Source organism: Bos mutus, chromosome 22 (assembly GCF_027580195.1).
Source record: "Bos mutus isolate GX-2022 chromosome 22, NWIPB_WYAK_1.1, whole genome shotgun sequence".
Taxonomy (NCBI): Eukaryota; Metazoa; Chordata; class Mammalia; order Artiodactyla; family Bovidae; genus Bos; species Bos mutus.
This window is the reverse complement of record NC_091638.1, coordinates 628652-645105: the sequence shown is the minus strand read 5'-3', so window position 1 is coordinate 645105 and position 16454 is coordinate 628652. Positions and strand designations below refer to the sequence as shown.

General features: G+C 49.6%; 1 protein-coding gene across 2 annotated transcripts in view; it reads right to left on the bottom strand.

Annotated features, from left to right (window-relative positions):
- EGFR (epidermal growth factor receptor) overlaps positions 1–16454 on the bottom strand; it is a 216279-nt gene that overhangs the window by 19879 nt on the left and 179946 nt on the right. For both annotated transcript variants that reach the window (XM_070360477.1, XM_070360476.1), the window contains 4 exons: positions 16127–16268; positions 15211–15333; positions 14489–14587; positions 8846–9031 (listed from right to left, as the gene is read on the bottom strand). In XM_070360477.1, the coding sequence (XP_070216578.1) occupies positions 8846–9031; positions 14489–14587; positions 15211–15333; positions 16127–16268 (550 nt within the window). The remainder of the gene's footprint in view (positions 1–8845; positions 9032–14488; positions 14588–15210; positions 15334–16126; positions 16269–16454) is intronic.

The window sequence follows — 16454 nt, the reverse complement described above, 5'->3', positions numbered from 1 at the left end:
TTCTTACCTACAGTAGTAGATATAAAGGTCATCTGAGTTAAATTCACCCATTCCAGTCCATTTTAGTTCACTGATTCCTAAAATCTTGATGTTCGCTCTTACCATCTCCTATTTGACCTTTTCCAATTTGTCTTGATTCATGTACCTAACATTCCAGGTTCCTAGGCAATATTGTTCTTTATAGCATGGGACTTTTCTTCTATCCCCAGTTACATCATCCACAACTGGGTGTTGTCTTTGCTTTGGCTCCGTCTCTTCATTGTTTCTGGGGTTATTTCTCCACTCTTCTCCAGTAGCATATTGGGCACCTACCAATCTGGGCAGTTTTTCAGTGTCATATCTTTTTGCCTTTCCATACTGTTCATGGGGTTCTCAAGGCAAGAATACTGAACTGGTTTGCCATTCCCTTCTCCAGTGGACCACGTTTTGTCAGAAGTCTCTACCATGACCTGTCTGTCTTGAGTGGTCCTTCATGGCATGGCTCATAGTTTCATTGAGTTAGACAAGGCTGTGGTCCATGTGATCACTTTGATTAGTTTTCTGTGATTGTGGTTTTCATTCTGTCTGCCCTCTGATGGACAAGGATAAGAGGCTTATGGAAGCTTCCTGATGGGAGAGACTGACTGTGAGGGAAACTGGGTCTTGTTCTGATGGGCGGGGCCATGCTCAGTAAATCTTTAATCCAATTTCCTGTTGATGGGTGGGGCTGTGTTCCCTCCCTGTTGTTTGACCTGAGACCAAACTATGGTGGAGGTAATGAAGATAAGGCGACCTCCTTCAAAAGGCCCTGTGCATGAACTGCAGCACTCAGTGTTCCCGACCCTGTAGCAGGCCACCGCCAACCCATGCCTCTACCAGAGACTCCTGGACACTCATGGGCAAGTCTGGGCCAGTCTCTTGTGGGGTCTCTACTCTTATCTGCTGCTGTGTAAATGTAACAATGAAAGGCACCTCCACCCTACCCCTCCTCCTACTCCTGAGATCTTTAAAGGACCAGAGCAATGTTTTCTCAGAGAAGGCTTGGGAAAGGGGAGAAGAAAGCAGTTTATGTGTTCTGAAGCAGACAGCCAATCAGCCAGAGGGATTTAAAAGTCAGAGCTAATTACAGGATAAGATTAGGCTCCTTTGAACTTACATGAAACTCTATTCCTCGGTTTCTGTCCCACATAACACAGAGGGCTTGAAAGGCCATCTCAGTGCCCCACACAGTTAAGATTTTAACCAGCACCAAAGATAAGAGCCCTGACACTGCTCGTGAACTCTCAGAATCCAAACAGAACCGCAGGAAGCAACACCAGTGTTTAAGCCTCGTGGGGCCTCTTGGAAGTGCATTTCCCTGGTTCTTCTCTGAGATCCTCACTTCAGTTTAAGGGAATATATTTATTTTGTCAGTTAACATAGGACAGCAAAGGTGGATGTTGCAACCACGAGGTTAAAAGGGGATCTGAAGTGCCCCCTTCATGCTGGGACCTGAAGGCACAGACCTGTGGACACTCCATGAGGGATGTGAAGATGTTCCTGGCACAACACTCACAGAAGAAGGCCCGGGTTGGGTCTGACATTCACAGACGGCTTTCCCAGGCACTGCAGCATCCTGGAGCTCTGAGTAGGAGCCCAGAGGGAGAGGCAGACCTGAGCTGCGTTTCTAGCAGATTTTTTAACCACCGTGTGGGAAAGAGGGGGGATGTGACCTGGGGACTATGGAGACGGCATAAATAGGAAGTGGAGGGCAGGCAGAAGGCTCTGGTAGAGTTCAATGAAGCACAGCCTCCACACCACTGAGCCCTGCCCTCAGGAGAGGCGGGCAAGTGTCAGACTGTCCTGTTCCAGACACCAAGCTTCTGCTGGGCAGGGACAGGAGACCTGCTAGGCTCACTGGTCTGGGGGCACCACTCTGATCTGTGACATCAAGGGCTGGGGAAAAGCACAGATGTGGGAGCAAGGATGCCTGGGATCAAATCTTAGTTTTGCTGCTTATATACTTGAGACCTTGGCACGTTACTTAAACACCCTTACCTCACTCTCTCCACATGTAAGACAGGCTACTCAGAGGATTAAATGAGTTAATCCCTATGGAGCACGTAGGACAGCACCCAGTAGAATGGTCCGTCACTGCTGTGATTGTCATCATTTCCTCCTGGATGTCAAATCCATCCTCTCTACTCCACCCTTTTTGACATGACCTTGAATTAGGCCGCTGCCATGGCCCCCAATACCTGCATGGTGGCCTTGGCTTTCATGATGATGTTGGGGTTGAAGGTCCCTGGGTGGTATTCCCTCCCCTCCTGTCCTGCCCCTCATTCCTCAGCAGCCCTCAGCGTCTCTCCGTCACTGCCCACTGCTCCCTCAGACAACTCCCAGGACAGGGCCTGGCTCTCACTCCCATCAATGGAACCGAGCCACGTCCAGGACTCCAGAGGGTGTGGGGCACCTGCCTCACCACTGCCGTCCCCACACCGGGCGCCTGACTGGCAGGCTGAGCCCACCTTGCTGGTCCCCATGTGGCTTGTAGAGCAGCCTCTGGGAGTCTGGTCCCCACCTCTCCTGATCTGACCCCCTCATTTCTTCCTGTACTATTAGCTCTCTATGGATCTGTTTTCCTTACCTGTTCATAAGTTTGGGGAGATAAGAAATTTTGTCTTATATATATATTTCACATGATACTGGACACTGACAGATAAATGCTCAAGAAATAACTAAATGAAATGTCTAAGAGCTGATGAATATGCTTTAATCGTACAGCAACTTTTGGCTTTATAAGGACATAATGTAAAGTGATCATTTAGGTTAAGTTCAACTGTAATCTTTTATGGAACAATGTAAGAATGAAAAAAAAAATCCAAATAACTGAAAATATCTATGACTGGATGTGTGTTTGTCTCTGTCCTGTCTGCGGTTTGGTGCCTCGGGGTGCTATGCAGGTGTGTGCTTTGCAGGTGAATCAGCTCTTAGGAGGAGTCTTCTCTGGTCACCACCCTTAAGCTGCACAGTCAGTCAGCGGGGCTGGGGCTGCCTGGAACCTCACCTTTAGGAGTGCTGATCTGGAGAACAGGAAACCTGGGTGGTGTGGGGAAGGGGAGCAGACCTAGGTGCAAAGGTCAGAGCCCCCTGGGCCGGGACAGGAGGCTGTGCACGGGAGCTGCTCAGGATGGTCAGCATCTCCCACACGAAGGCCGAGCGATGGTGACGGATGACCACTCCTTTGCCAGCACGATTTTCATTCACTCCCGTTAGAGGCAGGACCACCTTCCTCCCCTAACCTGGATGGGTCTTCTCTTAGCTGTTCACACGACCTAAGAACTCCTATAAATGTGTGAACAGTGAAAATACCTGGGGCATTTTCAAATGAACTGAGACTGAACTAAGTGTCCGGTGTGCTTAAGAAATGGGTCCTTTGAATGGAATGCCTTTTGAAGTTCATCCTTATCAAGTCTCATCTTATAGAATACACTAGGCGTAGTCTGGTGCTTACGGAGTTGTGGTCAGTTTCTTTCTGACAGCCTCTCCCCTGGATCCCCCTTCCCCAAGGGCTGCCTTCAAATCTCACTGGGGCCTGGTCAAGATCTGAAACTTATCTCTCTGAAAACTAACTTCTGTGAGATCATAATCCAGGTTAGGTGAAAGAAAGCTCTGTGTCCCAAAGGCTGGAGAAAATGTTAAATGAATCAGCCTTGGGAGCTGATTTACATAGGATTTGCAGTATGCGTTCTGTGGTGCTCCAAGGAACAGCCTGGCACGGCAGCAGTGTTCTCTAAATTGAAGTCCAGCACATCTTTTGGATTCTAGGATTTTATGACATTATCATCCCATCTAATTATTTTGGAATTTACTAGCTAGTTTAAGTAGCCAGAAAGAATGGACACACTTTCTGAAGCACCTAAGTTACTTCCCGTGAGTGAGAGCTCTGTGTACCTTCATGAGCTGGGAACTTAGGAAGGGGGGATCATGGAGCAGATGATGGGACCACAGCCTTCTGAGACCTGAGTCTAGAATCCACTCTACCCCTGTATGGAAGGGCACCTCTGGTCTCCAAACCCCAATAAGAATCCTCCCAGGCCACCTCTGCTTCTTTTCTTTCTCCTTGTGCCTGGGTGATATAATTTTACTTGTCTTCCTACCAGTTTAGTGAGGACAATGAACCTGTGTAATAGTGTCTGACTTGTCAGCAACGTTTGGAAAACTTCCCAAGAGAGCCTGGGCCTTTGTGAATCAGTGAGGACATTTATAAGTCAATAAATCCCACTTCAAAAATGCCAGCAAGTTTAGTTTCTGGTCAGCCACTAAGTCTTTCTGGGTAGTTTCATTTCTAAGTTTTACAAAGAAAACTGTTTAATACCAAAGGTGAATAGTACCTAACCCAACAGCAAATTTCTCTCCTTACAAGTGAGGAGACCATTGCTTTCCTATCCTGGCAGGATAGATGCTGCACTGATACAGCTGTGCAAGCACAACAGTGAGGTTTCTCTGCTGAAACAGAAAGCAGCGCCACAGAGACAAAAGTTAATGACAGCTGCAACGTGAACGGACTTCAGAGGAAAATGATCTTAAACAGACTACAACAGGCAGAGCAGTGGATTTAAATAACAAAGTGAAATTCTGAATAATATTATATAGAGCACTATACTGGAAAACTTTCAGGCCCTGGGGACTCAACTCCAGAACCTTGGAAACTCAGGGCTGACCAGGGTCGGGCCAGAGCTGAGTTTGTCCTGTGGTGGGCACTGCCATGGTCAGGTGTTTGCTTTTCCTCATGCTGTAGAAGACTGATTTTGGGGTCAAACAAGCTTCCATCTATACAGTCTCTGTGGGCAAGCAGATCTGAATGTGGGGTTGCCAAAGAAAGAAGGGGAAAACCTCAAGAATAAGAAAGGAACAAAACCAGGAGATGCTGCTCTAAGGAAAGAGAGTAGATATAGAACTAGAATATGATGATATTTCAGCTGAGATTTTAGTCACTAACCTAAATCAGTCAAAGTGCAGGGAAAAACCAGAGGAGTGAGCATGGGATGCATCCTGGGGCTTGAGTGGGCGCTTCACAGGGGCTCTGTGGACTGTCTTCTCTGTCTCGGCTCAACCTCGGAGACAACTCACCTGCTCCGTCCCCAAGTTGTGTTCAACTCCTTGTGACCTGATGGATCATAGCCCACCAGGCTCTTCTGTTCATGGGATTCTTCAAGCAAGAATACTGGAGTGGGTTGCCATTTCCTCTTCCAGGGGAATCTTCCTGACCCAGGGATTGAACCAATGTCTCTTATGTCTCCTGCACTGGCAGGTGGATTCTTTACCACTGAGACAACTCGCCTAGTAAAAGCCAAAACGGAGCTGTGAATCCCCCAGAGTTACATGCCCAGTTCTGTAACTGGGCAGAACTTGCCAAGGCTGTGTGTCCCCTCACATAAAAATTCACTTTTGTGGAGCTGCAAATTGACACAAGATAATTAGAATGCTAAACATATGGGCACCTGGTGAGCTGTGCTCACCCTTCAGGCAGGAGCAGATAGCTCGGCTGTGCCGCATTCTGGATGCCTGGTCCCATGTGGGCAGCAGTCAGGGTACGACTAACAGCTCACCTCCCTCCCAGTGTCAAGTAAACAAGTATATAAGCCAGATCTTCCCAGGAAGCAAAAGGGGTTAAAAAAAAGGAAAGCAAGTTAAGCAAGGTACTAGAGACTGCCTGGCGGAGAAGGCAATGGCACCCCACTCCAGTACTCTTGCCTGGAAAATCCCATGGACAGAGGAGCCTGGTGGGCTGCAGTCCATGGGGTCGCACAGAGTTGGACAAGACTGAAGTGACTTAGCAGCAGTAGCAGCAGAGACTGCCTGGAGTGGAGGGGGATAACTTTGGCGATTCTCCTGCCTCAGATTATCAGGGAGGAGACTAAGGAAGAATTTCTGAGATTAGAGGTCAGGACATGAATAGACCTCCAGGAAAGACTTTATGTTTAGTGAAACCTATGGCAGGCTAATGACCTCCTCCCCGACATAAGACACTGGGCTGAACAGTGTCTCCAAAATTTCACATCTACCCAGAAACTCAGAATGTGAGCTCAGACACAGGGTTTTGCAGATCTAATTAAAAGATCTTGAGACGAAATCATCCTGGATTTAGGAATGACTGGCACCTTTTACTATGCCAAAGCCTTTGACAGTTTATTGTGATCCACAGTTTATTGTGGATCACAATAAACTGTGGAAAATTCTGAAAGAGATGAATCCCAGACCACCTGACCTGCCTCTTGAGAAACCTATATGCAGGTCAGGAAGCAACAGTTAGAACTGGACATGGAACAACAGACTGGTTCCAAATAGGAAAAGGAGTTCGTCAAGGCTGTATATTGTCACCCTGCTTATATAACTTCTATGCAGAGTACATCATGAGAAATGCTGGGCTGGAAGAAGCACAAGCTGGAATCAAGATTGCCGGGAGAAATATCAATAACCTCAGATATGCAGATGACCCTTACGGCAGAAAGTGAAGAGGAACTAAAAAGCCTCTTGATGAAAGTGAAAGAGGAGAGTGAAAAAGTTGGCTTAAAGCTCAACATTCAGAAAACGAAGATCATGGCATCTGGTCCCATCACTTCATGGGAAATAGATGGGGAAACAGTGGAAACAGTGTCAGACTTTATTTTTCTGGGCTCCAAAATCACTGCAGGTGGTGACTGCAGCCATGAAATTAAGACGCTTACTCCTTGGAAGGAAAGTTATGGCCAACCTAGATAGCATATTCAAAAGCAGAGACATTACTTTGCCAACAAAGGTCCATCTAGTCAAGGCTATGGTTTTTCCGGTGGTCATGTATGGATGTGAGAGTTGGACTGTGAAGAAAGCTGAGCACTGAAGAATTGATGCTTTTGAACTGTGATGTTGGAGAAGACTCTTGAGAGTCCCTTGGACTGCAAGGAGATCCAACCAGTCCATTCTAAAGGAGATCAGACCTGGGTTTTCTTTGGAAGGAATGATGCTAAAGCTGAAACTCCAGTACTTTGGCCACTTCATGCGAAGAGTTGACTCATTGGAAAAGACTCTGATGCTGGGAGGGATTGGGGGCAGGAGGAGAAGGGGACAACAGAGGATGAGATGGCTGGATGGCATCACCGACTCGATGGACATGAGTTTGAGTGAACTCCGGGAGTTGGTGATGGACAGGGAGGCCCGGCGTGCTGCAGTTCATGGGGTCGCAAAGAGTTGGAGACGACTGAGCAACTGAACTGAACTCGTACCTTATAAGAGAGAGGGTGATCTGGACTCAGCCCCAGGGAAGGAGGCCACGTGAAGATGTGGGCAGAGATGGGGGTGATGCTGGTACAAGCCGGGGATGCTTGGAGCCACAGAGCTGGGGAAGGGAGGAAGGATTCTCCCCTAAAGCCTTCAGGGCCACGGCCCTGCTAACACCTTGATTCTAGACTTCCAACCTCCAGAACTGTGAGAGATTAAGTTTCCACTGTGGAAAGCCACCAAGTCTGTCACGATCTTTGGTGGCAGCCCTAGGAAACTAACGCAGTCAGACACAGAAATTACTGCATCTTCATGAGACCGCAGCACTAAGGCGCACAGGCTCCGTCAGGACCATTGTTTAGCGTGGCCGCGTGGTTCCCTCTGTTCCGAAACCAGGGTTGTGGCCGTGACAATGACAGGAGCACTGGGGGGTGGGCGGGTTCTGAGAAGGCGCTCTCCCACTCCTAGGGTGCTGGAGCCTCCGGGGCTGTGGCTGAGACAGTAAGCCCAGTGGCAGCAGAAAAAGAGCGTCGTGCTGCTGCCTGTTTTCCCAGGAGGCAGCCTGCTGCCTGACAGCCTGCTGGAGCCCCCCAGTTCTGGGAGAACTGTAAATCCACAGGACCGAGCTGCACTGCTGCGCTGGGTGAGAGGAGCAACCAGGACTTGACAGGGCTGGGAGACGAGGGGCTCCCTGCCTCCCTGGTCTCCTCCAGCTAATAACCGCTCTCCAGGGATGAGGGGTTCGGGGCGGGATTCATCCACAGATTCCATTCATTCAACTGAGTGAAAGGTATACCCACTGTTAGAAGAAACAGAATTAGCAAGTTGGGTTGCAAATAACTGATGCAGTGCTGTGATCAAGAAAGAGAGATCTGAGATGAAAGAAAGTCTTTGTGACGCCACATGAGCAGCTAAATACCTGCCGCTCAGCTCCTGGCTTCAGCTCACAGTGTAGCCACCTGGTCACTGTCTGCCTACCGCCCCACCGGCTCCTCCCTCAGTCTAGCCTGTTGACAGCGGAACGTATGAGGGGCCTCAGGAAGCAGAAGCAGCATCTGCTGACCTCCTGCCACCACACATCAGAGCCAGCACCTGCCTGTCCACCCAGCACTCTGTCACCTGATAGCCTCAGGTGGGCTGGTTTGCTGGTTTTGTTGCCAGTTCTGCCTGTGTGAAAGCCATACCTCATCCTCTGCTACAAATTACCATAGTGTTCAACAAAAAGAATGCCAGGGAAATAAGACACTAACATGAACCATTCTGAGAGCACCCAACTGTGCAAATGTAGCTGAATAATTAGATTTTCAATGTGGAGTGGGAGGCACTAATCTGACGCCAAAGACAATCAATTCAACTTAATCCAAAATAAAGTCTACACTGTGTCTATGCACGCACGCACGCGCACACACACACATCTCTCCTGACAAACTCTCTGCTTTCCTAGGACGGAGAATGTAATTGTTGACTTCCTGGTGGTTGTTTTTTGCCCCTTACCACTGTTCTTTGGGCTCCCTCTAACGATCACATCAGCCCAGGAGGTGCGGGCACAGCAAGAAGCAGAGGTGGCTGCTGGGCCTGCTTTGTGGCCCTGGCTGCTGGCTCTCAGCGCTGGCTGCCTGCGAGTTACCTTTGCGATCTGCACACACCAGTTGAGCAGGTACTGGGAGCCGACGTTGTCCTTGTGCTCGCGGACGTAGTCCAGCAGGCAGCCGAAGGGCATGAGCTGTGTGATGAGCTGCACGGTGGAGGTCAGGCAGATGCCCAGGAGGCGGCACACATGGGGGTTGTCCACACTGGCCATCACGTAGGCCTCCTGCAGGAGAAGAGGAGAAGGCAAATCAGCGCGGCTCCCTGCCATGGCTACGGGACCAAGCAGGCAGACCCTTCCTAGATTAAAAACCCAACTGGAGTCTAAGTGTGGAAATGGGCACATGAAACATCTAGAGCAGTGGATGTTCACACAGGATCTCTGGCTCGTGAGGCCAAGCAGTGACCAGACATCTGGTGGGCGTAGGCACCCTCTGACTGCAGGTGGCATTCGGCACCACAGAGGGACCGCAGCAGTGCTCGCCACTGGCAAAGTGCTGGGTGAAAACAAGACCCGATGTCCCCAAGTTTGGGTGATGCTGAGTCATTACGAGGACCTCCGCCTCAGAGCCAAAGATGCCTCAGTTTAAAACACTGTTGGGGCGGGTGGCAACCCACATCCTGATGATGACCTGGCCATTGACTAAGGAACCCTCACCACGGGCATCGAGGTGATGGTGACAGCTCTGGGAGGTCAGTCCTCACTTCTCCTCCTCTGTGGCAGGCAGAGGAGGAGCCCCCCCATCCGCCACCCCACCATCAACACTGCTGGCACCACAGGCACCTCTACCACACACAGCGGAGAAAGAAGGCCTTTCTGTGTACATGTGCCGGCTCTGAAACGGAGAGAGGACGTTATACCTGCAGTGATCGCAGACGCTGTGGGCGACCCAGGATTCATCTCTTAAGAGGTGGTCTGTGTTGCTGGCCGCAGTTTTGGGAAAGGAAAACCACTTCCCCCAAGCCTACCCCTGCTGACTCAGAGGCGGCCAGGGCAGAGGCCTGACACAGACTCACGACCACGGATTTCATTTTAACTCTTCTGCTATCCTTGACTGGAGGAAGCTGACTTCATTTAAACCAAGCGCATAGCCGGGCCTCGCTTTTGTCTAAGAATTAGGGAATCCTAAATTTCTACCAATAAACTCAATCTCTTTCCCTTTAGAGTACAAGGATGCTGACCTTTTATACAGACACAAAAGGGACCACCTCGTCTCCAAGAGAAAGTTCAGAGGGGCCTTTCCCGCTCTGCCCACTGATGTGGTCGGGGCTGGGCTCCCTGTGCAGGAGCCAACACAGCCTGGGAGGCAAAGGCATCTGAGAGGGCTGCCGGGAGCTGTGCCTCAGGAGCGGACAGTGGGGACAGAGCAGATGGGTGGAGGGACTGGGGCGAACGCAGAGTCCGAAACACAAATGTCCTCAGTGTCCTAAACACCAGCGTCTGCAGTAACCTTGCCTGGGCCTCACCATTCCGGGGAGGCCCCCACGCCTCCCTGGGCTCTCCTCCCACAGGCGCTGCTGCTCCACCCGCTCACTGCTCTCCCACACTCGCCCCCAGCAGGGGCTTTGTCCGGAATGCCCCTCCACCTCCGCTTTCCCTGGCTGACCCCTCCTCTGAGGGCCTCTGACTCCCATCTAAGCTAAACTTTCCTGGCTTCTTGCAGTTGTTCGCTCAGGGCAGCAGGCTCAGTGCTGCTGGCCAAATTGCCAGAAATGCTGATTCTTGGACCCATCCCGGCGGGTGTGCTGTGTGAGCTGCAGGGAGGGGGAACTTGTTTAGTGTCTCCCTCTCCCCAACACCTGTTCCCCTGTGGGGCCTCCGTGCTGCCCAACACACCTCTAGAAATACCTTAGAAACATCACAGCTGAACGACACTGAAATCACACAAATCAGAGACCCTGTTGCTTTCACTAATAAGAGAGACTGCAGCTCTGCTACTTGTTTTAGAACAAGCACCCTGAGTGGGCGGTACCCCACCTTCATGGGCAGGCGGCCCTTCTCCTCTGGTTGTAAACGCAGCATCACAATGTTAAAGAGAAGAGTAGATATTTAATATTATGGACATTCAGACAGCTCTTCATTTTTCAGAGGGCTACTGATAAAAAGCTACTGATGCTTTCGAATTATGGTGCTGGAGAAGACTCTTGACAGTCTCTTGGACTGCAAGGAGATCAACCAGTCAATCCCAAAGGAAATCAACCCTGCATATTCATTGGAAGGACTGATGCTCAAGTTCCAATACTTTGGCCACCTGATGTGTAGAGTTGACTCATTGGAAAAGATCCTGATGCTGGGAAAGATTGAGGGCAGGAGGAGAAGGGGACGACAGAGGATGAGATGGTTGGATGGGATCACTGACACAGTGGACAGGAGTTTGAGCCAACGTGGAGAGATGGTGAAGGGCAGGGAAGCCTGCTGTGCTGCTGTCCATGGGGTCATAAACAGTCAGACACAACTTAGGAACTAAACAACAACAACAACTGATAAAAATTTAGGACTGGAGAAGGCAGGCAAGTGGTTCCTCCTGAAGCTACTATTCGTCTGAAGAGGAAATTGAGACCCAGTGGACCATGCCCAAGATCACACTTCTTGTCAGGACTGGGCCCACTAGAGTCTTCCCGCCCCAGGCCGCTGGCCTCCGGGGCCCCTCAGCCATCCTCCCTGCTACTGATTAACCCCACAGACCGGGGAAGACTTGCTGAGTGAAAGCCCTAGACCTTATAACACAGAGCACATATATGAATCTCTTCTGCATGCTGTTTCTATGCCCACCCTAAATTTAAACTAGAAAGTCTATGAGAAAATTAATAGGCCTTGTGATTGCCAGAAAAGCAGAAATCACATCTCTCTCCCGAGTCTGGGAAACTGTACAACCATAACACCAAAGTAATCCTCTGGCTGTTTCTATTTTCTCAAGATCTGGTTGAGATTTGGAAACATGTTGTACTCACTTCAGAGGGGAGAAAAATCTGCAGAGCAGAGCAGTCTGAGCAGCCCATCTGCTGTGGGCCGTGAGGAGCTGACCCAGGGCTCAGGGAGTGGAGCATGGGTGTGGGTGTCGGGCCACACAGAGCCTGGAGCCCTGCCAGGTCCTAGCTCCTATTAAAATCTGGTACAGCACCCGAGCTAGGGTGTCCCTTCTGCACGTCTAAGCCTGAGCTCAACAGGGATGCTGTCCAGTCACGTGTCCTATTCAGTGTGTGCAGGAGTTAACGTGAGATTTGTTCTTAACTGTTTATCTTGGAATCTCAAAGGTGCTCTGTGACCTACAGCAAGAATGCTTGGTATTCCTCACCATCTCTGATCAATCTGGAGCCTGGCAGGCAGAACCCACGCTCAGAGGCTCCCAAGGCTGAGGTCAGAGTCACGTGGCAGCAGAGCCTCTGAGGCTTGTCGACCTTGAAAATCTATTAATTTGTCCAGTTGTCGAAACGATTGTTTGGGCCTTCTTTCTTGCATGTCTCCCTCATCTGTGAACTAGTTTATGTTAAGGACTGGGGAAAAGGGATTTCACTAAACATTAAACTCCTTCAGGAGAGGCATATGCCCAGCTTTAAGAATAGTTTTGAAGCTTCCCAGTACCTAAGCCACCACTGATGGCACCGTGCACCCGGGGTAGAGGGCATGTGTGCTGGACGTTAGTGCTGGCCTGGGTAGGGGAGTAAAACCAGGGGAAGCTGGAGCCATTTACAAGTGCGTGTGAGCCAAGCCCACACTCAGCCCCCTGGGCAGCCTGGTCACAGGATTAACTTGCCCTTTAACTCACTGTTGAAACTGCCTTTGCTTTAGTTTTCCCTTTCCTTAGGGGCTCCCCATGGCAGCACCCAGCCTACGAGAGTGGCTCTGTGTTTGTGGGGCAGACGGAGCTTCAGGACAAGCAGACCAAGGCCTCAGGCTGCTGTCCTCTCCCAGAACAGCCACAGGGTGGGTGTCAGAGCAGAAAGAAGAAAGCAGGAATGGGCCAGAGGGAGAGAAGGAGAGGAGCCCAGAGACAGGGCAAGAGGCAAAAAGGGCTTTAAACACTTTTTCTAAGTCTTTACTTTCTCTATTTTCTACCCTACCCCTGCCCCATGAAAGCAGATTTCCTCCAGGTTAGGGGTTCTGGAGGGTCCTTTTCAGCAGAACTACTTCTTTCTCAAAGTATTGCTACTATCTTCAAAATTGCCCTTACTCTGCACAGAGAATATTGTCAAAATTCACATTTTGTGACAGTTATTAGAATGTCTTGAATGAGTAAAAAGTGAAATAAGGAAGCAAATTTTGCTAAAGTATTTTCTTTTTAACTGTGTAGGAAAAGGAGCTAGAGGTTGTAAGTGAAGAGACTTCACAAATGGCTTGCTTGTAACACTTCTTATGGTTACGTAAATAGGAACTGACATTATATTAACAGACTCATTAATTTGTAAACTGCTAAAATGAACGATAACTTGGCTTGATAAGCATATCAACAGTGTGTGAGATTTCCTGTTACACTGTGTTAATAATTCATCCTTCACAAAGAAAATACTGCAGTGGGACTTCCCTGCTGCAAAACGAATGGAGGGAAGGCTGCCTAGAGAAATGCGGATGGAGAGGATTTCCTCTTGGGAAGCTCAGTGTCTGAACACATTTTTTAAAAGGCCTGTTTGCTTTGCTTACCATATTATTCTGTTGGTTAGATATGAGTGGGGAAATATTACATTTGACCTTTGTCTTTCTTGGCTGCAAGATGAACTATTTCTGAGTCAGTAAAGGCAGTCACTTTCCTTTTTCATTGACTGTTCTCCTAACTCACTGCTGAGCCCCTCCACCTCTTCTTTTACTGGCTCTGCTTTGGGAAAAGAGCAAGAAAAACCCACATCCACCCATAGCGAGTGGTGGCAGTGCTGTTAGCTGGGGCCCGCAAGGCTGCATCCCTCAGAACTTTCTGAGCTTCTGCCTGAAGTAGGTTCTGCCCAACGCCAGGCTGGCTCCTCCTTCTTCCAGCCTCTTTCTAAGACCATGCAGAGCCCTCATTGGCTAGTGAAGGTCCAAAGGAAGCCGGGAAAAGTTCAGCAGAATCTAAAGTAAAAGCATGTAACAATAATAACCTTATGAAGTATTTCAAAGACTCCATAAAATAGCACTCAGCAGATGCTGGAAACATTTAAATTATTTTGAGAAAAAGTACAGAAGGTGAGCAACAGATTATAGAGTTTATGGAGCATGATATTGTTAATCCTAGGTACCTTTAAAAAGCCATTTCAAAGATGAGATATTTGGTGGAAGAAAACGAACACTCATTTCAGAATCAGAAGTAACCTGGTGCTGGAAACCTACCTAGCTTCGTGACCCTGAGCAGGCTGCCTCATGTCTCTGTTTCTTTCCCAAGGCATGCTGAACACAACACCTACAGTACCACAGGCCAGCCAGAGGCATCACTGAGATGGCAGGGGGAAGCCACCAGCCCCTAGTGGATGCCCAGGGACCACAGGTTCCCATTCTTTTGGGGCATTAAGAGAACAGAAGAGCGAGTCATCTCTATGAGGGAGAATTATACCAACTGTGTAGCCAGAAGGAAAAAATACAGCAAAAGTGAAAAGCGACCATTTAGAATGTGGTGATGAGAAAGTCCAGAACACAGAAATGTGCTGCCAACCATGAGAAAAGGTAGCTTCTGATGTCCAGGCCTGCAGATAGCTAGAGAACAAAGCAGAAACTCACATCAAGAATTTCCTTGTTGGCTTTTGGAGATGTGGCTTCTCTTAATTCCTTGATAGCTACAGGAATTTTAACCTTCTCGCCTTCTGGGATCCAGAGTCCCTATAACAAAGAGAGGAGAAGTCATTGGCTGGCAGTAGTCACACTTGTAAGATGTGGCTCCTGGCCTGGCTGGGTGTCATTAGTGGCCATACCCCAAAGGGTGAGGAAGCACAGCTCTGCACCCAAGGCCACCCAGGCTGGGAGTCATGACAGCTCAGCAGCTCTTTAGCTGTTGTGTCCCAGGAATCAGAGTAGTTAGATAAAACCCTTCAGCTCATGTAAGTTACAGAGTCAGTATGAGTCACTGTATACAGAATTCTGAGATACTGGGTCTAGGACTAACTGTGATTAGACTACGCAAAGAGGGCATAGAAAAAATAAATGAAGAGGAAGCTGTTTTGAGCTGGGCTTTATTCAGATGCTGCCCTGCAGATACAGGCCACACTCTTTCAGATTGACTTGTGCCACCCATCCTCTGAAAACTCACCCTGTCCTCCAGGAAATCATCTGTGCCCAAGTGGACCACTTCCTTGTCACTCTGATTATAAAAGATTTAATCTAGACAACCTAAGAAAAATACTGGAATTTCCTGAACCCTCAGTGACACAAAGAGCACTGCACTGTGATAAGCACCACAGCAGAGGAAGCGGCCCCAGACTCGAGTCTAGGCGCCTCAGGCTCACCTTGTACACGGTGCCGAATGCTCCTGAGCCCAGCACCTTGACCTTCTTGAATTCTGTTTCCTTTAGGATCCTCAAGAGAGCTTGGTTGGGAGCTTCTCCGCTGGGCGTCAGAGGCTCCACGAGCTGTGAGAGACAAGGGGAAGAGCTGATGCCTGCCTACATGGCCCAGGGATGGGGTGGCAGCTCCTGACTCCATGTGGCAGGAGGCGCGCTCACGCTCTGGCCCAGAGAGCTTGCCCCACTCACTCCCCAGACGGGGATACCTGTTCTAGGGAACTTGGTGAGAGACACCTAAGGAACCGGGACTGACACCTCCCACATCCTCCAAAGCATGTGACCTTGAACAGAACAGCTCCTGGGCAATAAGTGCAATTTCTGTTTCTGTGATCAGGCTAGGAAAGCTTGGGGGGAAGGCAAGCTTGTGTGATGGTCATTTTGGTAGCCCATCTGAGCCCTGCAGAGCCATGCTGCTGAAGTTGCCATGGGTCCCTCCTCCTGGGGGCTCTGGCCCCCAGGCCCTGTATGTCTCTGGAGAGACATACGGATGGTCACAGATACCACCTGAAGACCTTTTCCTGAAATCATGGTGTCAGAGACAATACTGGTCACTGGTGGGAACTGTGGCATTTTACAAAGTGACACCTCCTGTGCTCACAGCAACTCACGGGCCTCTGTGCACCATCTTCCCCCTCGCCGACCACTGAGCAGAACAAGCTGGGTGGTGGGCACCACAGCTGGGTAACCTCCAGCAGGACTTACCCTGGAAACAGCTGCATGTCACTGAATACAAGTACCAAAGTGTATACGGACTTGCTTACAACTGGACATTCAGAGATTCTCCTGGCTTTTTCATTACAATAAAGCTCAGTCATGCAATCTCATCTGTAAGACACCGCCTGGTGGTCGCCCAGCTCACCTCACGCTCCTGCAGCAGCCGGCGCAGTGTGCGCTTGCGCACGATGTGGCGCCTGCGCATGAAGAGGCCGACGCTCAGGGCCAGCACCACCACCAGCAGCAGGCCGCCCACGATGCCCGTGGCAATGGACGGGATCTTGGGCCTGGCGGACACACAAGGGGGGTTGGTTTGTCATGTTGGCATGTCCTATATTTGCCATGTGTGTGGATGCTGTGACATCATTTAGAACTGTCTCAGTGCGATAGTGCACAGCTTGTCAAGGAGAAAGAGAGGCAGATTAATATTCCCAGGGCAGGTTTTCAACTTTCTTCAGTATAATAGCCTCCTC